The sequence below is a fragment of the Zootoca vivipara genome, chromosome 10 (assembly GCF_965207765.1).
Source record: "Zootoca vivipara chromosome 10, rZooViv2.hap1.1, whole genome shotgun sequence".
Taxonomy (NCBI): domain Eukaryota; kingdom Metazoa; phylum Chordata; class Lepidosauria; order Squamata; family Lacertidae; genus Zootoca; species Zootoca vivipara.
The window spans coordinates 28241820-28267548 of NC_142593.1; the positions used below are offsets into that span (position 1 = coordinate 28241820).

Below are 25729 nucleotides of genomic sequence, written 5' to 3' on the forward strand. Positions count from 1 at the left end.
TGCTTAGTGTCATGTCTACCTCGATAGTTATAGGTCTCTCATCGTTTGGTACTCCAAAATTAAGTAGATCAAATACAAACAGCAGGTCTAAATTTAGCAAATCCTTTCCTGTTGCTATGGTGTAACAATAACCAGTCATATGGAGACAAATAGGTACGGTCAGTTTCCTGGCTGCTGGATGAAAGAACTCAGGCAGAAGTTTCTATTGTGCCCAGGGAGTAAATGAGAAATGATTGGCTCTTTGTGTAAAGCTTTATGAAAGAATACTACACTGAAAGTTCTGCTTTAAAGTGAAGCTTCTCCTAAGACACCTTTCAATCAATTGCCTTTTAATAAATCTTAAAACCTCAAATTTAAATATCAGTTTCGTGTGATTTAACACTTACTTCAGAGTTTGCTGCTTATGTGGCCACCAAAGCAATTTTTTTTAAAAAAAATCCATATTTTTCTGCATCCGCCCACATGGTGTTGTTTTCATTCCATCACTACTCCAGAATAATGGAATCATCAAACCACTTTTTCTGACATTTGTGAAAGGTCCATAATGGTTCTGCAATATTTTCACTGTGTGGTAGGTATTTTGTGCAATTTCCTGTTGTTATGTGTGGCGATGAAGGTGGGGGTTTGCGCAACTTCCATTTTGCTTTTTTGACAGGAAGTGGTCATTGCAGCCTCTAAAATGATGGATAGCACCCCTGGCTAGGAATGAAGCATGTAGTTCATTTGTCTATTCTCTTAATCTTACATATGGTCAGAGTTCTAGACTACCAGGTTTATATACTCCCCCCCCCCCAAAAAAAAACCACCCTAAAACCCTCACAACAGGTGGAGTCAGTAACCTAGGTGTATGCTCATAACTCTGACAATTGGTTGGTGAAACAAGGGGATGGAAGGATTATGACTGCAGACACATAATTTTTTTTCAATCTGAACATATCCTAATGTTGTTTTAGATGGGTAAAAGTACAGTCAGTCTCCAAAGAACATGCAACTGATGGTCCACTGCAATTTTGCTCCAAAATATATCGGAACAAACAGCAGCTAGAGAGCTACAAACAGTACAACTAGAAGGAATCTCTGTGGCACCCAAAGGATAAGTGATTCACGTATTAGTGGGTTGTGCTCAGAATGAACATAAACTTTATCTATTAGGCAATTAATATATTCCTGCGGGAAAACCTGCAGCAAGATGAAGGGGCAAAGAGAAACAGTTGAATACCCACTTAGCCTAGTTACCTAAGAGGAGAGTTTAAAGCAAACTAGGGCAGATACAGAAAGTGCCAAAGAATGCCCAAGGCCATTCAATAAAGCTACAAGGACAGCAACAAGAAAGCTGGATTGAGAGCCAGTCGCAAAGGCACTAAATCATGTAGCTGTTTTATTTAGATTTATTGTTTCATGGTATATGATGTGAACTAATCAATTTAGTTATATAAACATAATTATTCTATGGTGATAGTTAATTTCCTCCTTTTGGATTTCTTGCAGTAATTCTATGACTCACTGGAACTGTATAATTATAATGAATGGTAGGCTGTAATGCATTTTAGTTCCACTCATTATGGATGAGTATGCACCAGTTAGCAAAGATTTCACTTTTTCTTTGTGAGCAATGCTGCTGGTCTGGAAAAAAAAAAAATCAATCCATGCTACCCACCCAGGATTATGAATGAGTCAAATGATGACATTTCCTTCAAAAATGTGGATTTGGAAAGAATGTGCATAGCTACAAGGTCCTAGAAATGTGACCTAAAAGGGGGCTTTTCTTGGTGAGTGAGCCTTAACAGTTTCTCCTAGAATAAGTCTATAGGCTATATATAGATCTCATACGGCAAACAAGAGACACATAACCCATGTATTCTCCCTCTTTCCCCTAGTGCCATCCAGCCCCATTTCAAGAAGTATAGTGATGGGCTTGTTATGTTTTAATATTGTTTATTGTGATTTTATTAATGAATTTTGATGTTGCTTGTAGTACACCTTAGAAAGATTTGTATTCTGAAAGGCAGGATGTATATAATAAATGCTAATAAACTACAGTTAATGCTGGATGGGGAAATCTTCTAAATGGTTAGTCAGAGGTCACAAAGATCCAGCATCTCATTACAATATATATTCATACAGCTATGAAGAAAGTGGACAATTTATTACTATTATTTTTAAAATGTACCAAAAGTATGATTAGAAAGTAACTTCTCCAGTGTTCAGAGATTTTGTAGCTATGTATAATTTTTCAGTGTATTTCATTTAAGTCTACAATGGAAAGTGCCCACAACCTCTAAAAGTTTACTTCTCGGGCCCCATCATACCACTTTAAACTGTTATGGCTTCCCCCAAGCAATCCTGGGAACTGTAGTTTAACAATCAATTTAACTGTGGTTTTAACAAACAATCTCCCATCCCAGGGAACAAGTGTTGCCTCTGTTAAGGTAATGGGGGGTCTCCTCAGCATCCTTAAGAAACTACAGTTCCCAGGATTCCTTGGGGGAAGCCATAACTGTTTAAAGCAGTAAAATACTGCTTTAAAGGTATAGTGCAAATGGAGCCCTAGTCTCATTTACCTTAGTCAAATTTATTTATTATCTGCTTTGGGGCGGAGTGTCTACCAAAGCTCACTCCAAGCAACTGCTGGATGAGTGTAAGAGAAAAGTAATATACTTACTAACCTGAATAAGCATCCAGCTGAACTGGCAAAGATAGAGATAGTGAGTGATGGAGCCCAAAGCAGAGCACCTTTCCTCTGAGAGTTGTTGGCTTGTGTAAGCGGAGGCCAAAAATGAAATCTGGAAGGAAAATCATAATCATCATTAAAAGGGTACATAACAATAAAGAAAATGCGTTTAGAATAGGGAAGAAAACCAAAAGGATCCACCTCTGTACATGTTAATGTTCTGAGACCAATTTCTTAAATACAAGGACTGAGAAATAAATTCAATGGAAATCTAGCAATACAATTAGCAGCTCTTGTTACTATTTTTAAAAAATATAGATTTAGTCATATTTATTTTTAAAAAGCAATGAAACTAAAAGCAGCTTTGAAAGATGAACATTAAAACAAGGATAAAAACAAGGTTAAAACAACCTTAAATAAGATCTGTGTGTGTGTGTGTGTGTGTGTGTGTGTGTGCGCGCGCGCACACACACACACACACACATTCTGCTTATCTTTTAGTAGGGAGGGATGCAGTTGAATATCATATATATATATATATAGATAGGGGTGGGTGTGGGTGTGTATGATTCAACTGCACCCCTCCCTACTAAAGCGGGTCCTCCCTAAACAGAGGGCACACATTGCGGTGGGACCCGACAATCAGGCCTGGTGTTGGGGCGGGATCATTGGAGCAGCCACAACACCCTATTGGTGAGCCCTTGAACCCAGGAGCAATTGGGCTAGCGGGATGCTAATCAAAGCAGTTCGAGGGACCACTACTTAATCGCTGCATGTGGCCCTGAGCTTCTCTTCCGGGCTTCAGTGCTTCGGAACACCCGCCCACCTCTCCCTTGCTATGCCGTCGTGTGTCACCTGTCATTGGGACAGGGGCACAGCAGGAATTTTCCCCACTTGGCTGATTGGTTCTGGTTCTTGTGGATAGGGGTGGCAGGATGCCTAGCGTTGGGTATTCCTTTAAGAAGAGATCCATGGACTCATGGTTGGTCTTCCCCGAGCAGGGTTGTGACCTGAGCCTGAGTTCAGAGCTTATCTGGGTGGAGGCATGGCAGACACCCCTGCTTGCCTCTGTCCCAAGGCTGACCTATGGTTGGTGCCCAGGGTCAGCGCTGCCTGCATCGGTGCAGGGAGCTAGTCGAACCAGAGCCTATGCAACCTCTCACTTGATTTGTAATCAATAATGTTGTGGCCTAAATTCTGCCAAAAACCAAACCAAAAATTGAGTCCAGTCTGAATTTATTTCTAGGCCAGGCTAAAGGGTCTCCACACGCAAAAGATAAGCAGAAAGTCATGATCCCAAAGCCTTGGTGAATATGTTCCACCTGCTGCTAAAAACATTGTGCTGGTGCTAGACATGCCTCCCCAAGGGGAGAATTTCATAAAGCAGAGAAAACCCATTCTCAAGAACTAAAGACTGAGTACAGTTGCAGAGTACAACAAGGAGTATTTGTCATGGACTGGCTGGATGCAGAGGAATGGTGGGAGGAGCCAGCTGGGGAATCCCCAAAGGAGGAAGGCTCAGGACCAGGGGAGTAGTGGTGGGATGATAATGAGTGGTCAGAGGGAGAAGAGGGAGCAGACTGGGAGGAGGTGGTGTTGGAAGCTGAAGATGTAACAGGGTTTAGTGAGCAGGAAGAGGCTTGGCAGACAGCATTCCAGAATCAGAGACAGAAGTAAGTCTGGAGAGGAGGGGGGCCAAGAGGCAGAGATCAGACAAGCTGCTGAAGAAGCCAGGGAGTCTCCCCATCCTGCTGTGACCAGCTCCCCCTCCCCACTGGTCTCCCAGGACCAGAAGAGGTAGGAAGAGGGCAGAGCAAAGGGAGACAACACGAAGGAGCTTCAGGTTGATTGCAACATACATTACAATCATTTCTGCTTCTTACATGGACAGGTAAGAAGATTTCCACAGATTTTACTGGTGCAAGTTGCTTCAGGCGAAGTTACATTTGAGACTGTTCAATCGACAATTTTTGCTTTATGGAGGCCCTATGCCATTGTCCCGGGCATAGAGTCAGAAGGGCGCAACTAGGCTACAGCAGTCCAAAGTGTGCTGCAACACTGGGAGGTGGCTCCCTTTTCTGGCAGTGTGTGTCTCCTTTCTGACACCCACAAAGTTGTTGAGCTCTTTTCTGCATTTTCCCTGCCATTCCTGGCTAAATCCCCAATGCCATTTTTAGGACATGTCAGGAATTTTCCTGACATATGGGAAGCCTAGTTAAACTTAACACAGAGCTCAAAGTGCATCCTGAGAACTATATTTTCTTGTTCTGTGACACGTAGGGAATGACATCTGCATTGTGAAATGAACACATAGCTGAAAATTATTTTGCACTTGAAACATCTCAGCTTGTAAAAAGCAAAAGAAAAGAAAAGAAAATGAGCATGCTTGATTACTGCTGAATGTAAACACTGCAAGGTTAACGGCACTCCCTTGCAGGAGGTGTGATCCTGCTTGGGTATGTTTCAAAAGATGCTGCTGTTCTTTCTTGCAGGAGTTTTCCTGTGGGGTGCTGCAGGGTTCTGTAACGTCCCCTATGGGTACATGAAAGTGCTTGGGGAGGTCATCAAAGAATTTGGAGTACAGAATCATCAGCATGCTGATGACACTCAATTACCTCTCCTTCTCCTCAAGTCCCACAAGGCAAGAGAAATCTCCGAATTGTTGTTTGGAATAAGTAATGAGCTGGATGAGGGCCAAAAACGCTATCCAAATAAGGCAGAGATTGTTTACCTGTTCATGATATTTCTGTACTGTCTTTCAACATACAATTTCTAGTGCAGTTTACAGTGTAAAAACCAAAACAACAATATAACAAAAACAATTGACATTTGTTTTCTCCCAGGCCTTTGTCTAATTGAACACTCCATGGCCTTTTAAATTGGGGATGGTGGTGGTGAAATTGTTCTTGTTTGTTACTATGGTATGTATTATTGTGTTTTTATATTGTAAACAGGCCTGTGATCCTCAGATGAAGTGTGGTATAGAAATCTAATTAGTAGTTAATTAATTAAAACCAATATTAAAAAATAAATTAAAATAACATAGTAGCAAAATATCTAAGAGAGCCTAGTTTCAAAAAAATATGACATACATAAAGGTAAAGGTAAAGGAACCCCTGAGCATTAGGTCCAGTTGTGACCGACTCCAGGTCACTCTTCTTGGCCTTATTGGTCAAGGGAGCCGGCGTACAGCTTCCAGGTCATGTGGCCAGCATGTCAAAGCTGCTTCTGGAGAACCAGAGCAACACACAGAAATGCACTTTACCTTCCCGCTGTATCTTTATCTACTTGCCCTTTGACGTGCTTTCGAACTGCTAGGTTGGCAGGAGCTGGGACCAAGCAATGGGAGCTCACCCCGTTGTGGGAATTCGAACCGCTGACCTTCTGATCAGCAAGCCCTAGGCTCAGTGGTTTAACCCACTGTGCCACCCGCGTCTGATGACATACATATATGTACATAAATATGAACCTACACATCCTTCTCCTTCAGGAAAGATAACAACAAGAAAAAACTAACATGGTATGCTAGAAATCTGGGGCCATTTTAGAAAAAGTGAATTCCTCTTTAGCTTGGATTTAAAATCCAAGCTGGATAAGAGTTTGGGTTTTTTAATGCTGCTTTCTTGAGAAAAGCATTCTAAGACCCTGAAGCTCATATCCTAAGCATGGATATACAGGTTCTGGTGACATCTGTAATTAAAAGCACTAGTTTAGATTAGGGCTGGGTGATATATTAATACATTGTTCCAAACCGGTTTGAAGTCCATATTGTGATATTGATTTCATAATTTTGTGTCTGATTAATGTTTAGGAACCTTTGACTCAAGAGACAAGAATTTTTTTAGCACTGCTCATCTTTTTGTAGAAGCAGAGAAAAAACAATAAAGATAGTTAATTCTGGCAATAAATAAACTCATTGCATCCAGGCATGAATCAACTGCAGTTCATCCAACTAGATTTAGGGAATATCCAACACATGGAATAAACTTTGCAAACTTGTTCCTTTCCAGAACTTTTTGCTGAATGCCTTTATACTTTCCAGCCATATTGGCTGCATTGTCATATGATTGTCCTCTACATTTTGTTGTTGTTTAGTCGTTTATTCGTGTCCGACTCTTCGTGACCCCATGGACCAGAGCATGCCAGGCACTTCTATTTCCCACTGCCTCCTGCAGCTTGGTCAAACTCATGTTCGTAGCTTCGAGAACACTGCCCACGTTGTCCCCTTCTCCTAGTGCCCTCAATCTTTCCCAGCATCAGGGTCTTTTCCAGGGAGTCTTCTCTTCTCATGAGGTGGCCAAAGTATTGGAGCCTCAGCTTCAGGATCTGTCCTTCCAGTGAGCACTCGGGGCTAATTTCCTTAAGAATGGATAGGTTTGATCTTCTTGCAGTCCATGGGACTCTCAAGTGTCTCCTCCAGCACCATAATTCAAAAGCATCACTGAAATCTATTTCAAAGTTCACTGAAGTAGTTCAGGATCAGCTCAGCCATACTTTCACCGGTATGCATGACCAGTATGCATGACATGCATAGGCAACTGGGCCTAGAATTCTAGATAGTAAAACCTTCCTTTTTGAAGGAAAAAAAAACAAATTAGCAAGAGACTGAGGCCCTCCTAGACTATGTGGTCCTGGGCTGCAGCTCGCCCAGTCCATATGTAAATCTTTTGTGTGCAAAGCAGATGCTCTGCCAGTGATCTGCAGCTCCTTCTTGTAAAACTGCTCAGAAAGCTTTTCTGTGGATAAGTACAGAAATTTAATAAATAAATACAACTGACTCACTCAGACGCCAACACTGGTCAGTTTGACATTTCCAGGCACCTGATAAAATATACAGATCTTTCTTCAATGTTTTCCTCTAACTGTGATCATTTAGAGTAAAAATAAATTCTTACTAGGAAGGAGAAAATATCAGCATGTGTCTACTGTGAAAAATGTTGGTTTTGGAACATTTCTTCTCAAGATCATATTATTTCCTATTGAGCTTCATGAATTCGCTTTAAAGAAAATGCCCTGGTAATGCTTCCGTTTCGGTTAACTACAGCTTCAAAAATAGCAGCGAGATCATTAATGTTATTTACTAACACTAATAATAGAAAATATAATCTTTCAAAACAGCTGGTGTTAATCCGTCGCTATTTCTTGCAGAAAGGCTTAAAACAAACCGCCGAGATCATTTGAGAACCCCAATAATGCTCCCTTTTGTTAAAGTACGACGCAACACTAGATCTATTCAACTTAAGCACATGAAACAACCAAAAGCAGAGGAAAAGCCAAAAGGCATTTTTAAAAATGTATTTATTTAGTTGGTTTTATAGAAGAACATGGCTAGGAACTGAAGTGAAATGGTGTGCATTGGTGTTCTGCTCACACCTGGTTCCTCTGTCCCTGCAAAGACCCCTTGCAAGGTCAAGTGGTTCTTCAGATTGACATGCCTCGAAATATGAAATTTTGTCCTTCACACAGTGTCCAGGCATAAGTTCTTTCTGCTTATGCATGTGTATGCATGTGTGTATTATTTATTTTGGGTGACGAACAAGGTGAAGTGCTGAGGCTCACTGGTACATCACATTCTTTATATGTGAAAGGTGCCAGGTTCAATCCCTGGCATCTTCAGATACGGTTGGGAGAACCCCTGGCTAAAACCCTAGAAAGTCACTGCCAGTCAATGCAAATACTCAGTTAAATGCACCAGTAGTCTCAGTATAAGGCAGCTTCCTATATTCCTAACAAAAGAAATATATTTACTTTTTAAATAGCAAAACATTCTGATATAGGGTTTTTAGTGATGAAATGCGTCCTTCCAGCACACCTACCTGAAGAGCATGCACACACAAAAGCATATAGATGCTCTGGGTTCTCTAACTCATGGTACATATATCTATATCTCATGGTATGCATCCAGTAAACTTCTGGCCCTTATTGTTTCAAGAAATGTACCATCAATCTAGGGAGGACTGAAGAGAGAGAGCCAAACTCTCATTCCTGGGCTACCAAAGCCTTCAGAGTTCTCTGTTCCTAGGAGCTACATGGCACATTTTCAAGCAGTGAACATCATGGGAAATTGGCAAGGGGAGGAAAGAGATAAATTTGAAGGTTTGGGGAGGTGACTTGAATATTTGGAAGGTTTGGGATGGTTAACATTTTCCCGGATGAGCCTTTAGAGTGAGTTTATATTTTGCTACACTAAAAGAAATATGGGAAGTGTTCTGTGGTGGAACTTTTCACAATAACCTTTGTTTAAAAAGCCAACACTTTAAAATACATTCTCTTCTACTACTGAGAATATTGTTGGAGTGGATGAAATTCTTGAAGCGATATAAAAAAGCTAGGACAAAAGTGTACATAGAAATAGACACACACAGGAATGTGTAGCTGAATGGATATTAACAGGAAATCCAAGCCAGTTTCCTCTTATAAATAACCACCTTGAGCCATGGAAGGCACAGTGTAGACATGGAAAATAAGTAAAGAACAATAATACTTTTAAGGAATGAATGAATTAAGTAATAACCGACATTCTTCATTTTCTGAGGTAAAGGCAGGGTCTAAGTTTCAATGTACTTTTTTTTTTACACTAGAAGTTATAATTGTGCAGGCTGGAGAGATAAATTGGGAATTGCTTTACAGCAATGGCCATAATCCTAAAATCCTAAATCAATGGGATTCTTTCAAAGGAAGTGATCTGGCTTCACACGCTCATAGAGCACTGGGTTACACATATGCACCTGAAATGAAATCCTGTTGAAATAAAAAAAAATCTAAATATATTTAGCACTAAAGAGTTAGCTTGTGAACCTGTATTCATCACCTCACAGTAATGAGCAGCAAATACTTTCATGTTATTCAGATATATTGATTTGCTGCAGATTGGCAATAACCCAAAATTTGGTACACTACTAAGTAAATGCTTAGGTTTGGACATGATGCCTGCTCAAACTCATAGATGAAAATAGGGATGTGCTTGCAATGCCTCTTTCTTATCCCAATATTCCACTTCACAAGCTCCAGCCCATACACCCCATGACATGAAACGATTGTGTGCTGCATTTCTACATCCTGTCAAAGTAAATGAATAATACAATTTTACAGTTACAGGTAGGTAGCCGTGTTGGTCTGAGTCGAAGCAAAATAAAAAAATTCCTTCAGTAGCACCTTAAAGACCAACTAAGTTTATATTTTGGTATGAGCTTTCGTGTGCATGCACACTTCTTCAGATACACTAGAAACAGAAGTGTCGACACTTCTGTTTCTAGTGTATCTGAAGAAGTGTGCATGCACACGAAAGCTCATACCAAAATATAAACTTAGTTGGTCTTTAAGGTGCTACTGAAGGAATTTTTTTACAATTTTACAGGTTTGGGAGGAACCTCAGAGGTCATCTAATCCAACCAGCTGCTCAATGCAGAATCTACAATGCAGGCTGCAATTAAAAAGGTAAAGGACCCTTGGACAGTTAAGTCCAGTCAAAGGTGACTATGGGGTTACGGCGCTCATCTCACTTTGAGGCCGCGGGAACCAGTGTTTGTCCACAGACAGCTTTCCAGGTCATGTGGCCAGCATGAATAAACCACTTCTGGCACAACGGAACACCGCGACGGAAACCAGAGCGCACGGAAATGCTGTTTACTTTCCCGCTGCAGTGATACCTATTTATCTGCTTGCATAGGCATGCTTTCGAACTGCTAAGTTGGCAGGAGCTGGGACAAAGCAAAAGGAGCTCACCCTGTTGTGGGGATTTGAACTGCTGACCTTCTGATCAGTAAACCCAAGAGGCTCAGTGGTTTAGACCACGGTGCCACCTGTGCAATTACAGCACTCTTGGCAGATGGCTATCCAGATTCTGCTTAAATACCTCCAGCAAAGGAGTGTTCACCTTCTCCTGAGGAAATCTGTTCCAGTGTCAAGCAGCTGTTACCATAAGGAAGTTTCCCCTGATGTTTAGCTCAAATCTGCTTCCCTACAGTTTCCACCCATGGGTTCTTCCCTTGCCCTCTGAATCAACCTCTACAGATTTAAATGCTAAAAGGGTTTTTTTTGTTCTATGGGTTTCAGATATGCTAGAATATAAATGATCTTAACAATATATTAGACAGTTTGAAATATAGCTCACTCTGGAATGGGTTGAAATGTCAGGCTGCACACTGCAGCGTGCTTTGATATCTTCATACATGCATATACCCGTACTTACAGGGGCACTAAACTAAGGCTCACCCACCCAGATACTAAGCCTCTAGATACTTGAGGGGACTAAGCTAAAACCTACAGAACAACAAATGCTAGCAACTCACACTAGGACAATTTTTAAAAGGCATCCAGAAAAGAGACAGACAGAGAGAGAGAACGGACAAAACAGCAACAGTGATTTTTTCAGAGATAGACACCAGAAAACAGGGAGATTTCCTTCAGTGCCAACATAACTTCACAAGCCAGGACTTAAGTTCATGTAGTTGTGCAAAAAATGCACTTACTGATCACTTCCACCATTTGGTTTTTATTTGTGAAAAATCATAATCTGATTCAGTTGAACTATTATACAGTCCTTGTCCTTGGCAATGTCTCCTATGTGCTCCTGAATATGTAGTTCCTGCATAGCTAAAAAATTAGCTAATGAAGCAATGACTTATATAACTGTTGACATTTTCTAGCTACTTGAAAGAGCAGTTGTTTACACAGTGCACTGGAAGGGTGTGTCCCACCCCGTTCTCCTTTGGCAATGAATATGTTTTTATATTTAGGTGTGAAGAGGGTTAAGGGCATTGTCATACATATCCATACATTCCAGACACTCTTCTATAAACAGCAATTAAGATGAATAACCTGATGCAAACCCAAGGCTCAAAATCTGATCTCTGTTAAAAAAATGCTGACAAACATTAGCTAGCTAGTTTGTCAAGTGCTCCTATGCAATGTGTGGTTTTTTTACATTAAAGTGCTTGGTTCAAAGTTGGCAGTTTCACCAAAGACTGCGGAAGTCCACTGCATCTAACACTGTGTTCCCATGATTTGTTGCAGGCCTGTACATGTAACCAAACACAGTCTGCCAGACACATACAATGGCCCACCAAGAACTCAGCCTGTTTGTTTTCTGCCCAATGCTACAAAACAGGGGGATGACCTGGCATCTCTCTGCTGAAGCTTAATAATAATAATAATAATAATTAATAATAATAATAATAATAATAATTTGTTGTTGTCTAGTCGTTTAGTCGTGTCCGACTCTTCGTGACCCCATGGACCATAGCACGCCAGGCACTCCTGTCTTGCACTGCCTCCCGCAGTTTGGTCAAACTCATGTTCGTAGCTTCGAGAACACTGTCCAACCATCTCGTCCTCTGTCGTCCCCTTCTCCTAGTGCCCTCAATCTTTCCCAACATCAGGGTCTTTTCCAAGGATTCTTCTCTTCTCATGAGGTGGCCAAAGTATTGGAGCCTCAGCTTCACGATCTGTCCTTCCAGGGAGCACTCAGGGCTGATTTCCTTAAGAATGGATAGGTTTGATCTTCTTGCAGTCCACGGGACTCTCAAGAGTCTCCTCCAGCACCATAATTCAAAAGCATCAATTCTTCGACGATCAGCCTTCTTTATGGTCCAGCTCTCACTTCCATACATCACTACTGGGAAAACCATAGCTTTAACTATACGGACCTTTGTCGGCAAAGTGATGTCTCTGCTTTTTAAGATGCTGTCTAGGTTTGTCATTGCTTTTCTCCCAAGAAGCAGGCGTCTTTTAATTTCGTGACTGCTGTCACCATCTGCAGTGATCAAGGAGCCCAAGAAAGTAAAATCTCTCACTGCCTCCATTTCTTCCCCTTCTATTTGCCAGGAGGTGATGGGACCAGTGGCCATGATCTTGGTTTTTTTGATGTTGAGCTTCAGACCATATTTTGCGCTCTCCTCTTTCACCCTCATTAAAAGGTTCTTTAATTCCTCCTCGCTTTCTGCCATCAAGGTTGTGTCATCTGCATATCTGAGGTTGTTGATATTTCTTCCGGCAATCTTAATTCCGGCTTGGGATTCATCTAGTCCAGCCTTTCGCATGATGAATTCTGCATATAAGTTAAATAAGCAGGGAGACAATATACAACCTTGTCGTACTCCTTTCCCAATTTTGAACCAATCAGTTGTTCCATATCCAGTTCTAACTGTAGCTTCTTGTCCCACATAGAGATTTCTCAGGAGACAGATGAGGTGATCAGGCACTCCCATTTCTTTAAGAACTTGCCATAGTTTGCTGTGGTCGACACAGTCAAAGGCTTTTGCATAGTCAATGAAGCAGAAGTAGACGTTTTTCTGGAACTCTCTAGCTTTCTCCATAATCCAGCGCATGTTTGCTATTTGGTCTCTGGTTCCTCTGCCCTTTCGAAATCCAGCTTGCACTTCTGGGAGTTCTCGGTCCACATACTGCCTAAGCCTGCCTTGTAGAATTTTAAGCATAACCTTGCTAGCGTGTGAAATGAGCGCAATTGTGCGGTAGTTGGAGCATTCTTTGGCACTGCCCTTCTTTGGAATTGGGATGTAGACTGATCTTCTCCAATCCTCTGGCCATTGCTGAGTTTTCCAAACTTGCTGGCATATTGGGTGTAGCACCTTAACAGCATCATCTTTTAAAATTTTAAATAGTTCAGCTGGAATATCATCACTTCCACTGGCCTTGTTATTAGCAATGCTTTCTAAGGCCCATTTGACTTCACTCTCCAAGATGTCTGGCTCAAGGTCAGCAACCACACTACCTGGGGTGTACGAGACCTCCATATCTTTCTGGTATAATTCCTCTGTGTATTCTTGCCACCTCTTCTTGATGTCTTCTGCTTCTGTTAGGTCCTTACCACTTTTGTCCTTGATTATGGTAATCTTTGTACGAAATGTTCCTTTCATATCTCCAATTTTCTTGAACAGATCTCTGGTTTTCCCCATTCTATTGTTTTCCTCTATTTCTTTGCATTGCTCATTTAAGAAGACCCTCTTGTCTCTCCTTGCTGTTTTTTGGAAATCTGCATTCAGTTTCCTGTATCTTTCCCTATCTCCCTTGCATTTTGCTTGCCTCCTCTCCTCCGCTATTTGTAAGGCCTCGTTGGATAGCCATTTTGCTTTCTTGCATTTCCTTTTCCTTGGGATGGTTTTTGTTGCTGCCTCCTGTATAATGTTACGAGCCTCCATCCATAGTTCTTCAGGCACTCTGTCCACCAAATCTAAATCCTTAAACCTGTTCCTCACTTCCACTGTGTATTCATAAGGGATTTGATTCAGATTGTATCTTACTGGCCCAGTGGTTTTTCCTACTTTCTTCAGTTTAAGCTGGAATTTTGCTATAAGAAGCTGATGATCTGAGTTACAGTCAGCTCCAGGTCTTGTTTTTGCTGACTGTATAGAGCTTCTCCATCTTTGGCTGCAGAGAATATAATCAATCTGACTTCGATGCTGCCCATTTGGTGATATCCATGTGTAGAGTCGTCTCTTGTGTTGTTGGAAGAGAGTGTTTGTGATGACCAGCTTGTTCTCTTGACAGAACTCTATTAGCCTTTGCCCTGCTTCATTTTGAACTCCAAGGCCAAACTTGCCAGTTGTTCCTTTTATCTCTTGATTCCCTACTTTAGCATTCCAATCCCCTGTAATGAGAAGAACATCCTTCTTTGGTGTCATTTCTAGAAGTTGTTGTAGGTCTTCATAGAATTGGTCAATTTCACTTTCTTCAGCACTGGTAGTTGGTGCATAAACTTGGATTACTGTGATGTTAAAAGGTCTGCCTTGGATTCGTATCGAGATCATTCTGTCATTTTTGAGATTGCATCCCATTACAGCTTTTGCCACTCTTTTGTTGACTATGAGGGCCACTCCATTTCTGCTACAGGATTCTTGCCCACAGTAGTAGATATGATAGTCACCCGAACTGAATTCGCCCATTCCCTTCCATTTTAGTTCACTGATGCCCAGGATGTCGATATTTATTCTTGTCATCTCATTTTTGACCACATCCAGCTTACCTCCACTCATGGTTCTTACATTCCAGGTTCCTATGCAATATTTTTCTTTACAGCATCGGACTTTCCTTTCGCTTCCAGGCATATCCGCAACTGAGCGTCCTTTCGGCTTTGGCCCAGCCGCTTCATCAGCTCTGAATCTACTTGTACTTGTCCTCCGCTCTTCCTCAGTAGCATGTTGGACGCCTTCCGACCTGAGGGGCTCATCTTCCAGCGTCATAACTTTTATATGCCTGTTGTCTTTGTCCATGGAGTTTTCTTGGCAGGGATACTGGAGTGGCTTGCCAGTTCCTTCTCCAGGTGGATCACGTTTAGTCAAAACTCTCCACTATGACCTGTCCATCTTGGGTGGCCCTGCATGGCATAGCTCATAGCTTCTCTGAGTTATTCAAGCCCCTTCGCCACGACAAGGCATTGATCCATGAAGGGGATAATAATAATAATAATAATATATTATTTATACCCCGCCCATCTGGCTGGGTTTCCCCAGCTACTCTGGGTGGCTTCCAACCAAATATTAAAAACAGTACAGCATCAAACATTAAAAACTTCCCTAAACCGCCTTCAGTTGTCTTCTAAAAAAAAAAAGTTGCTTATTGCCTTGACATCTGATGGAAGGGCATTCCACAGGGCAGGTGCCACTACCGAGAAGGCCCTCCGTCTGGTTCCCTGTAACCCCACTTCTCACAATGAGGGAACCGCCAGAAGGCCCTCGGTGCTGGATCTCAGTGTTTGGGCTGAATGATCGGGGTGGAGACGCTCCTTCAGGTATACAGGACCGAGGCTGTTTAGGGCTTTAAAGGTCAGTACCAACACTTTGAATTGTGCTCAAAAACGTACTGGGAGCCAGTGTAGATCTCTCAGGACTGGTGTTATATGGTCCTGGCGGCCACTCCCAGTCACTAGTCTAGCTGCCGCATTCTGGATTAGTTTTAGTTTCCTAGTCACCTTCATAGGTAGCCCCACATAGAGCGCATTGCAGTAGTCCAAGCAGGAGATATCTCTGGCGAGATAGTCTGCGGGCAGGTAGGGTCTCAGCCAGTGTACCAGATGGAGCTGGTAGACAGCCGCCCTGGACACAGAATTAACCTGTGCCTCCATGGACAGCTGTGAGTCCAAAATGACCACCAGGCTGTGCACCTGGTCCTTCAGGGGCACAGTTACCCCATTCACACTGAGAACCTGTGTAGAATACAGGAAAGCTTATATATTGCAATGGAATCGTTTGCATTGCTATATTCAACCTGAGAACATCACAGTGCTATAAATATAAAAGCTGTAAAAAAACAACAACACAGCACCAAACAAACTAGCTTTCACCTTAAGGACTTTATTTGGAAAATTGTGTGCCCCAAAGAATTTCTCTTACTGTCTCCTGCTTTTTCCTCTTGTTCTTTAAAGAGATTGTAGAAGGGGCAGTTACACTCTGGCTTCTCTTTAGATCGTAAAAGGCACACTTGACAATCCTAGACAGAACTTGCCTCAATGAAGAGGCAAAAGCCAGACACCTTTACCACAGTTCACATTTTACTCTTTGCCTTTTTCATTGCTTCCTAGCCTATCTTCTGGATCAGGCATCCCCAAACTGCGGCGCACCAGATATTTTGGCCTACAACTCCCATGATCCCTAGCTAACAGGACCAGTGGTCGGGGAAGATGGGAATTGTAGTCCAAAACATCTGGAGGGCCGAAGTTTGGGGGTGCCTGTTCTGGATTGATCCTCAACACCAGTGCTTGGAAATGTTCCAATGAGGACAACAGGACTACTGTAGTAAGTATATTATGACTGTGGTCAGTCTTTAGTTAAAAAGACTAGATGCTTTAACACATGAATCGAAGTACTGCAAGAAAAATGTTTGGGGGAGGAAGTGGCAAAGCAACTGCTAACCCTAATGTCACAGATGGGTGAGGCAGGCATAAAAATGTCTGGCTTCCACTGACCGAGCTGCTCAGCTCCCAGGGAAAGGCAGGACAGGCAGAAAACAGTAGAAAAGGAGGAGGAGATGTCACATAAACCGAGGAAGGTAGGAACCAGGAAGGCTGACAAGACAGTGTGCCAAGGAAACCAGGCAGCAGAAGGCTTAGGAAATGTGATGGAAGGGGTGGTCCAAATAGCAGTGAGAGGAAGAGAAGAAATGTGAAAGAATCTGATGGGAGAGGGAATGGGTAGAAAAAAGTTGCACATGGTCAAGAATCGAGGGGTGAGAAGCATACAAACTGATTGAAAAAGAACCCTGACTGACTGCAGGCCTCTAATGTTGCACTTAATACCATGAACTACCAGGTACCTTGCTATAGTACCAGACAAAAGGTCTCATTTACACATGATTTGTGTCAGAGCAGTGCCTCACCATTCATTCAGCCAAAGTGTGAACAGAAACAGTTCAGGGCTAACAGGCAATTAATTTGTAGGTCCTGAATAATACTGACAAGGACAACGCAAAAGAAGAGCTTAGCAAGGGGGTGGTGTGGATGTAGAGCAAAATAATTTGTTTCCGAATGGTGCAAGCAACTACAAAATAATTGCAGGAAATCAGGGCTATATCTACTGTTAATGCTTCCATTCAGCTCAGGGGCACTCTCTGTGACCCCCTTTGAAAAGTGGATTATGCCTATGTACACTATCATTTTCTGAATATCACATCTCGCTGCTTGTGTATTGTTAACAAAGATTCTGCAACCTGCTATCAGTGGCAAAAATTCAGCTAAGCCTTTTCACACTGTCTCAGTTCAGAAGCAGTGTGTGTGTGTGGCCATTATGCAATTACTGGAAACAAACACAAAATCCCATGTTTAAAGTCAGTACAAGAAATGCAAATTCAATATCACAACCCAGGATATCTTCCCGAATGCTTGAAAAGCATCAGCATGCTGAAATGAGCTCATCTAACATCAATAAGTTTCTTTAAAGCTAAGTCTTCCTGCAATTGATTTGATGTACCTATCAGTGGTCTGAAACAGGAAATACTGAAACTTTTACTTTCTAGCACATGTATAGTGCTCCCAATATAGCTAAACCCAACTATTTTGCATTAACTGCTGGGATAAGCTTCCTGATAACATCCTCCCATGACAATACAAGAACCATGCCGCCTAGGGGAAGCTGTGTATGGGAAATCTGAGAGCCCTCAAAGTTAAATGGGCAGCTTCCTGACTGGCTATGGGTCTGCCCATGCATGTACCTATATCATGGGAAGACTGGCAGCCAGTCAGGGAAGCTTCCTGTGGAATGTCAGAGCTGGTGCATTAAAGAGGAATTAGAAGGGGAAACCTGTGAGCTCACGACTCACCATGGCTCACTTCTCTTATGCACAACTATGGTTTCTTATGATGTATGAAGCAGCAAAGGCCTGTGTGATGCCTCCAGATTCTGCTTGTGCCAGCCCATGCCTGTTTCTTACAAAGCCTTCTACATTAGCTTGGACTTCCTAAGATTTTGTGATGGAAATAGAGTAGCTCACCTGACATTAGAGATGGGGGAGAAATTGGATTCAATTCACATTTAAAGGTGAATCTAACCAATTTGCACTTTCTTAAAACAATTTGCAACCCCCCCAATGAAGCCATCCTTAGAAATCTGCACTTCTCTGAATATTGCAATGCCAAATAATGTGTGCAAAAATGCACTCAAAGGTAATGTGTGCATAAAATGTGTGTGTGAGCAAAACTAACATGCAAATGTGTGTTAAATTAGGGGGAATTGCTTTGCAAAAAAATGTGCATAATTCACACAAAAAGCCTGATTAAATAAAAGGGTTGTTGAGAAAATTAAAGTTGCAAACTAATGTGGAAATGTGGAGAACTTAACTGAAGAAAAGAAAAATGAAAAATGAAAAAGCAAAATAGTCATATCCTACCCACCCACCCCCCAGCCTACCTGAGGCCACCTAGTGAGTTAATGGCAGAGACGAGGTATGAAGTGTATGCTTCCTGATGCTGTTCCATGCCCAGACCCCAATTTTCAGATTGTTGGCTGGAATGGGAATTGCAGTAGGCAAGCAACCACCCCATAGGGCTGCCATATATCAAAAAGTAAAATTCCTGACACGCGCTGAGCTTTTTTTGTTTTAGGAAGACCCCAACCTTTTTTTAAAGAAACCCATCAAAACTGTTGAGCATTATGGGGGAACAAACCCAAATGGTTAAACTTTGGGGGGAAACCTCCTTCACCCCCAAATAGTGATTTAAAGCTTTTTGAGCCGTTTCCACCGCTATTTCCATCACATTGCCATATACCTGGGTTTCCCCTGACATTTTGCTGATTTGGCAAAATTCCCCCCTAAAGCCATTTTGACACCCAAAAACCAGGACATGCCAGGAATTTCCCTGCATAAATGCACAGATCCTCCTGTGTTGCCTTTCTGGTCCATGAATATGTTGTTAAAGGTTTATTTATCACACAATATGAAGCCTCAGCTGGCCAGCAAAATGGATACACATGCCATCCAATTAATCAGATATGATGGTATCCAGGCAATATGCATGCTTCCCCCCCCCCACCCATGTGGAAGCAATGTATGTACAAAGTAGATAACGTGGCATATGTGAAGCAGCTGCGTCTTCCAGATCCCTGGCTCACAGTGAGCAATGAATACAGTTCAACATGGCATAAATGAGTGCACACTGTTCTGCGTTTCTCCATTTTTGAACTCTGAATTTGGCCTGAGGCAAATAAACTGGCAAGAGAAGACTCTAGTTCTTACAACAGAGGAGCATGATCAAAAAGACACTAGAGGTACCATACTCTGCTAGAGGCCATATTGAATGTTGATGACCTTGCTAAAGAGCAGGGGTCAGCAAGCTTTTTCAGTCGTGGGCTGGCCCACCATCCCTCAGACCATGTGGTGGGCCAGACTATATTTTTTGGGGGGGGGGGGGTGAACGAATTCCTATGCCCCAGAAATAACCCAGAGATGCATTTTAAATAAAAGGACACATTCTACTCATGTAAATGCAAGCTGATTTCTGGACCGTCCATGGGCTGGACTGAGAAGGCGATTGGGCCGCATCTGGCCCACGGGCCTTAGGTTGCCTACCCCTGCTAAAGAGTGTCAGTAGATAAGGAAATCTGACCTATCAAACAAAGGTGCAAAATACTTACGGTAGCATATCAGCTTCATGCTAAAATTAAGAAATTGCTTATTATCTGGTACTTGGGGAAGGGAGGACAAGGAAACTGAATATCTGACAAAATATCTGCCACTGACAAAATATCTGCCACTGACAAAAAAACAGAGCATGTCATAACAATTACAAATTAGCCTACTTCCCTCACAGCCTGCTTCCAACTCTGCAAAAGGCAGAAGAGGGCTTGATAACAACCATGCACTGAAAGCTGCATGTAACTAAATTCTCAGGCTGATTTTTAGAGGTGGTACGGTAATCTTGTGAGCAGTAGTCACAGGAACTGGCCGATAGTTCACAAAGTGTTCAGTAGTACATCCTGTTTATCAGCTGCGTATGGTAAAAGTGACAGTAGCAACTATCAGATCACTTCTTAAACTGATGGGGAATGAAGAATGGCACCACAACATGAGCACATCAGACCCTGCCCAGCAAACGGGATGAAATGTTAATTCCCCAGCCCTATTCAAGCATTTGACCAAATGCAAGGGGGCTTTAGCAGGGGAGTGGGGTGCATGGCAGCCGTGTCTCAATACCCCAGCACATGCTGGTTTTGCTTCAGATCGTTGTCCCAGCGAATGGATTCAGCACACATGGGGACCTCCCCTCTCCCCTCACCTGTTTTAAGCCCACATGTGTCCACTCGAACGCCTGAATTGGACTTAAATCTCCATATAGAACACACATGCTACCCTCTATTGTATGTATGTAAAACGTAGCGATGTTGTGTGTTTGTAAACCCCCATCCCTCCCCCAATGAGAGCGTTAGCATGGTTAACCATGGAGGTCAGAGTAGCCACACACATTTAAACTTTTGTCTTGCTTTCTTCATGCTTAAAAAAAGACTTGTGCGCAAAATCGCACACCTAATGAAGGTATGCCAGCATTACATCACTCACAAAAGCGGAAAGCAAACGGCAAGTCGGAAATCAATCAGAGAAGTTAGAATTCAGATTTTCAGGCTGTGCAGCGCTGCATGCTCCTTCCTAGTCTCTCTCCCACAGACAATCATGGGAACAAGAACACACATTTAAAAGGAGATGATGTATTGCTAAAGCAGCTTTAGCAAGGAACCTTTCGGGAGCTAGTGCCTGCTGAACTGAGATGCGTCGTCCGTCCGTCCCCCCGCCTTTCCCCAGCGAGTGCCTTCCCTCCCCCTCGCCCCCTTCCCCACCTCTACTCTCTCCGTCATTGCTAAATAGTGCCGGCTCAAACTGGCTCGCTCCAGCCTCAGCAGCATCTTCCTTTCTCTCCCTCCCAGCTTTTGTTCCTCCTTTCAGAATACGGCACTCTCTTCTCCGTTCTAAGCGTGAGGAATCTGCTAACGATCAGTGCTGGCAAACTGTCATTTAGCAGCAGCCCGTGTTTTTTTGGGAAGAGAAAAATGTAACACTTTTAGGACAAAACACATTGTTAACAAGGTATGAGTTCAACTGCAGCATTAGTTGCTGTGTAAATCCAGGCTAGCAGAAGATGTGATTGAACCCCACGGCTATGCCCGCAATTCATGTTTACTGTTCTTCTTAATACCGTGTGATCCACTGAGTCTGATTTGAATGAAATAAAAGCTTATTTCCACGAGAGTTAAAGCTGCCTGAGAGTTATTTTTATAGTTCACTGTACCAGCCAGCTTAGCGAAGAACAATTTAAAATGCATTTCAAAATGCATCTGAAGTTCAAGGACCATGTTTATGTGAGAGAGTCATTTCCAAATCGATGAGGAATTATTCTTCCTTGAACGATATGAAACTAGAATCTTAAGAAACGCCTCTTATAATGTTTTCTAGGGAAAAAACTGTCAGGTGCAGTATCCCTCGACACAGAATGAGCAACGAAATGCGGCTATTCAATCCCACCAACTACCACTGTCACATTTTGGATTATAATCTAGGTCAGGGGAAAATATGTTGTCATGACTAACCAAAGCAACTGCAGCATGTGACCTGAAAGGGGGTGGGAGTCTCAAGATGCCTTGGATTTCTGAGAGGATGCTGAGACTCAACTTTTGGACTGAGCACTGAAGCTGCACACATACCAAACATTAAGCCCTGGCATCCTTTGAACCGAGACACTGCAAGGTGTATTGGGGCCAACCTCTTGGGTTACAGACTGATTCCAAAAAGGCTGTCACCTCAAGCGACCACCTGGTAGACTACTGCCGTTTCGCATATGGTGTTCTAATGGAAAGCTGTGACCAAATGAGAACTTTTAAGCTTGGTGAGATGTTCAGAGAGTGACAGTAAATAGCTACACAATAATCCCCTCTCTAGACCCCAAACGCTGGAAGATGAGCCCCTCAGGTCGGAAGGCGTCCAACATGCTACTGAGGAAGAGCGGAGGACAAGTACAAGTAGATTCAGAGCTGATGAAGCGGCTGGGCCAAAGCCGAAAGGACGCTCAGTTGCGGATATGCCTGGAAGCGAAAGGAAAGTCCGATGCTGTAAAGAAAAATATTGCATAGGAACCTGGAATGTAAGAACCATGAGTGGAGGTAAGCTGGATGTGGTCAAAAATGAGATGACAAGAATAAATATCGACATCCTGGGCATCAGTGAACTAAAATGGAAGGGAATGGGCGAATTCAGTTCGGGTGACTATCATATCTACTACTGTGGGCAAGAATCCCGTAGTAGAAATGGAGTGGCCCTCATAGTCAACAAAAGAGTGGCAAAAGCTGTAATGGGATGCAATCTCAAAAATGACAGAATGATCTCGATACGAATCCAAGGCAGACCTTTTAACATCACAGTAATCCAAGTTTATGCACCAACTACCGGAGCTGAAGAAAGTGAAATTGACCAATTCTATGAAGACCTACAACAACTTCTAGAAATGACACCAAAGAAGGATGTTCTTCTCATTACAGGGGATTGGAATGCTAAAGTAGGGAATCAAGAGATAAAAGGAACAACTGGCAAGTTTGGCCTTGGAGTTCAAAATGAAGCAGGGCAAAGGCTAATAGAGTTCTGTCAAGAGAACAAGCTGGTCATCACAAACACTCTCTTCCAACAACACAAGAGACGACTCTACACATGGATATCACCAAATGGGCAGCATCGAAGTCAGATTGATTATATTCTCTGCAGCCAAAGATGGAGAAGCTCTATACAGTCAGCAAAAACAAGACCTGGAGCTGACTGTAACTCAGATCATCAGCTTCTTATAGCAAAATTCCAGCTTAAACTGAAGAAAGTAGGAAAAACCACTGGGCCAGTAAGATACAATCTGAATCAAATCCCTTATGAATACACAGTGGAAGTGAGGAACAGGTTTAAGGATTTAGATTTGGTGGACAGAGTGCCTGAAGAACTATGGATGGAGGCTCGTAACATTATACAGGAGGCAGCAACGAAAACCATCCCAAGGAAAAGGAAATGCAAGAAAGCAAAATGGCTGTCCAACGAGGCCTTACAAATAGCGGAGGAGAGGAGGCAAGCAAAATGCAAGGGAGATAGGGAAAGATACAGGAAACTGAATGCAGATTTCCAAAAAACAGCAAGGAGAGACAAGAGGGTCTTCTTAAATGAGCAATGCAAAGAAATAGAGGAAAACAATAGAATGGGGAAAACCAGAGATCTGTTCAAGAAAATTGGAGACATGAAAGGAACATTTTGTACAAAGATTACCATAATCAAGGACAAAAGTGGTAAGGACCTAACAGAAGCAGAAGACATCAAGAAGAGGTGGCAAGAATACACAGAGGAATTATACCAGAAAGATATGGAGGTCTCGTACACCCCAGATAGTGTGGTTGCTGACCTTGAGCCAGACATCTTGGAGAGTGAAGTCAAATGGGCCTTAGAAAGCACTGCTAATAACAAGGCCAGTGGAAGTGATGATATTCCAGCTGAACTATTTAAAATTTTAAAAGATGATGCTGTTAAGGTGCTACACCCAATATGCCAGCAAGTTTGGAAAACTCAGCAATGGCCAGAGGATTGGAGAAGATCAGTCTACATCCCAATTCCAAAGAAGGGCAGTGCCAAAGAATGCTCCAACTACCGCACAATTGCGCTCATTTCACACGCTAGCAAGGTTATGCTTAAAATTCTACAAGGCAGGCTTAAGCAGTATGTGGACCGAGAACTCCCAGAAGTGCAAGCTGGATTTCGAAAAGGCAGAGGAACCAGAGACCAAATAGCAAACATGCGCTGGATTATGGAGAAAGCTAGAGAGTTCCAGAAAAACGTCTACTTCTGCTTCATTGACTATGCAAAAGCCTTTGACTGTGTCGACCACAACAAACTATGGCAAGTTCTTAAAGAAATGGGAGTGCCTGATCACCTCATCTGTCTCCTGAGAAATCTCTATGTGGGACAAGAAGCTACAGTCAGAACTGGATATGGAACAACTGAGTGGTTCAAAATTGGGAAAGGAGTACGACAAGGTTGTATATTGTCTCCCTGCTTATTTAACTTATATGCAGAATTCATCATGCGAAAGGCTGGACTAGATGAATCCCAAGCCGGAATTAAGATTGCCGGAAGAAATATCAACAACCTCAGATATGCAGATGACACAACCTTGATGGCAGAAAGCGAGGAGGAATTAAAGAACCTTTTAATGAGGGTGAAAGAGGAGAGCGCAAAATATGGTCTGAAGCTCAACATCAAAAAAACCAAGATCATGGCCACTGGTCCCATCACCTCCTGGCAAATAGAAGGGGAAGAAATGGAGGCAGTGAGAGATTTCACCTTCTTGGGCTCCTTGATTACTGCAGATGGTGACAGCAGTCACGAAATTAAAAGACGCCTGCTTCTTGGGAGAAAAGCAATGACAAACCTAGACAGCATCTTAAAAAGCAGAGACATCACCTTGCCGACAAAGGTCTGTATAGTTAAAGCTATGGTTTTCCCAGTAGCAATGTATGGAAGTGAGAGCTGGACCATAAAGAAGGCTGATCGTCGAAGAATTGATGCTTTTGAATTATGGTGCTGGAGGAGACTCTTGAGAGTCCCGTGGACTGCAAGAAGATCAAACCTATCCATTCTTAAGGAAATCAGCCCTGAGTGCTCCCTGGAAGGACAGATCGTGAAGCTGAGGCTCCAATACTTTGGCCACCTCATGAGAAGAGAAGAATCCTTGGAAAAGACCCTGATGTTGGGAAAGATTGAGGGCACTAGGAGAAGGGGACGACAGAGGACGAGATGGTTGGACAGTGTTCTCGAAGCTACGAACATGAGTTTGACCAAACTGCGGGAGGCAGTGCAAGACAGGAGTGCCTGGCGTGCTATGGTCCATGGGGTCACGAAGAGTCGGACACGACTAAACGACTAAACAACAACAAGACCCCAAATGCTTTCAGTTCTAACAACTTCCAGACAGAAGTTCTGTTATAACAAATAACCAATGCCTCACCTACTTTTGCATTTGCTGTTGAAACAAACACACTGCTCTTAGCACAGTTGCACAAACCATTTTGCTTTAGATAAAGATGAGGTGGGCAAAACCACAGCCAGAGCTTGTTCCAAACAGCTCCTTGTGCAGTGATAGATGCTGAGCTTTATTTACATTCTTTCCCTGAGGTGCTTGCAGTTCCTCTGCAGTTCTGTACTCTGAAAACCTCTGGAAGCTGTCTACATATAACAGGTCCTCAGAGATAAAGGGTTTGTTTGTTTGTTTTTTTGGATTTGGAGTAAGTCTGTAAGGGTGGTGATCAGGGAAGCACAAGATCTTGAGGTACATATGAAAAGCAGTTTTAGTAATGAACAACAGCAGCACACCACAGACCCAAAACCTGAAATGGTGCTCTTGTGTGCTTATAATGGGATAAAGGAAACTGCACCAAATGCTAATATTCTTGTGGCAGTGGGGCGGGGGAGGCGGGGGAGAGCACACTTTCAACTTATAAAAAGCAGATTAGAATGTCTGAGCTGTTTGGCTGTTACCATTGACAGGGGAAGTGCTTTTCCCAGTTTTTTTGGTATGTTGGCATCCTTCAGCTGGTATTTCAT

At 42.6% G+C, this 25729-nt stretch overlaps 1 protein-coding gene across 1 annotated transcript in view; it reads right to left on the bottom strand.

The window, feature by feature from the left end:
* The window catches only part of ADGRV1 (adhesion G protein-coupled receptor V1), a 253099-nt gene that overhangs the window by 67922 nt on the left and 159448 nt on the right, over positions 1 to 25729 (bottom strand). Inside the window, exon 84 of the mRNA XM_088653182.1 lies at positions 2667 to 2783. Within this exon, the coding sequence (XP_088509308.1) occupies positions 2667 to 2783 (117 nt within the window). The remainder of the gene's footprint in view (positions 1 to 2666; positions 2784 to 25729) is intronic.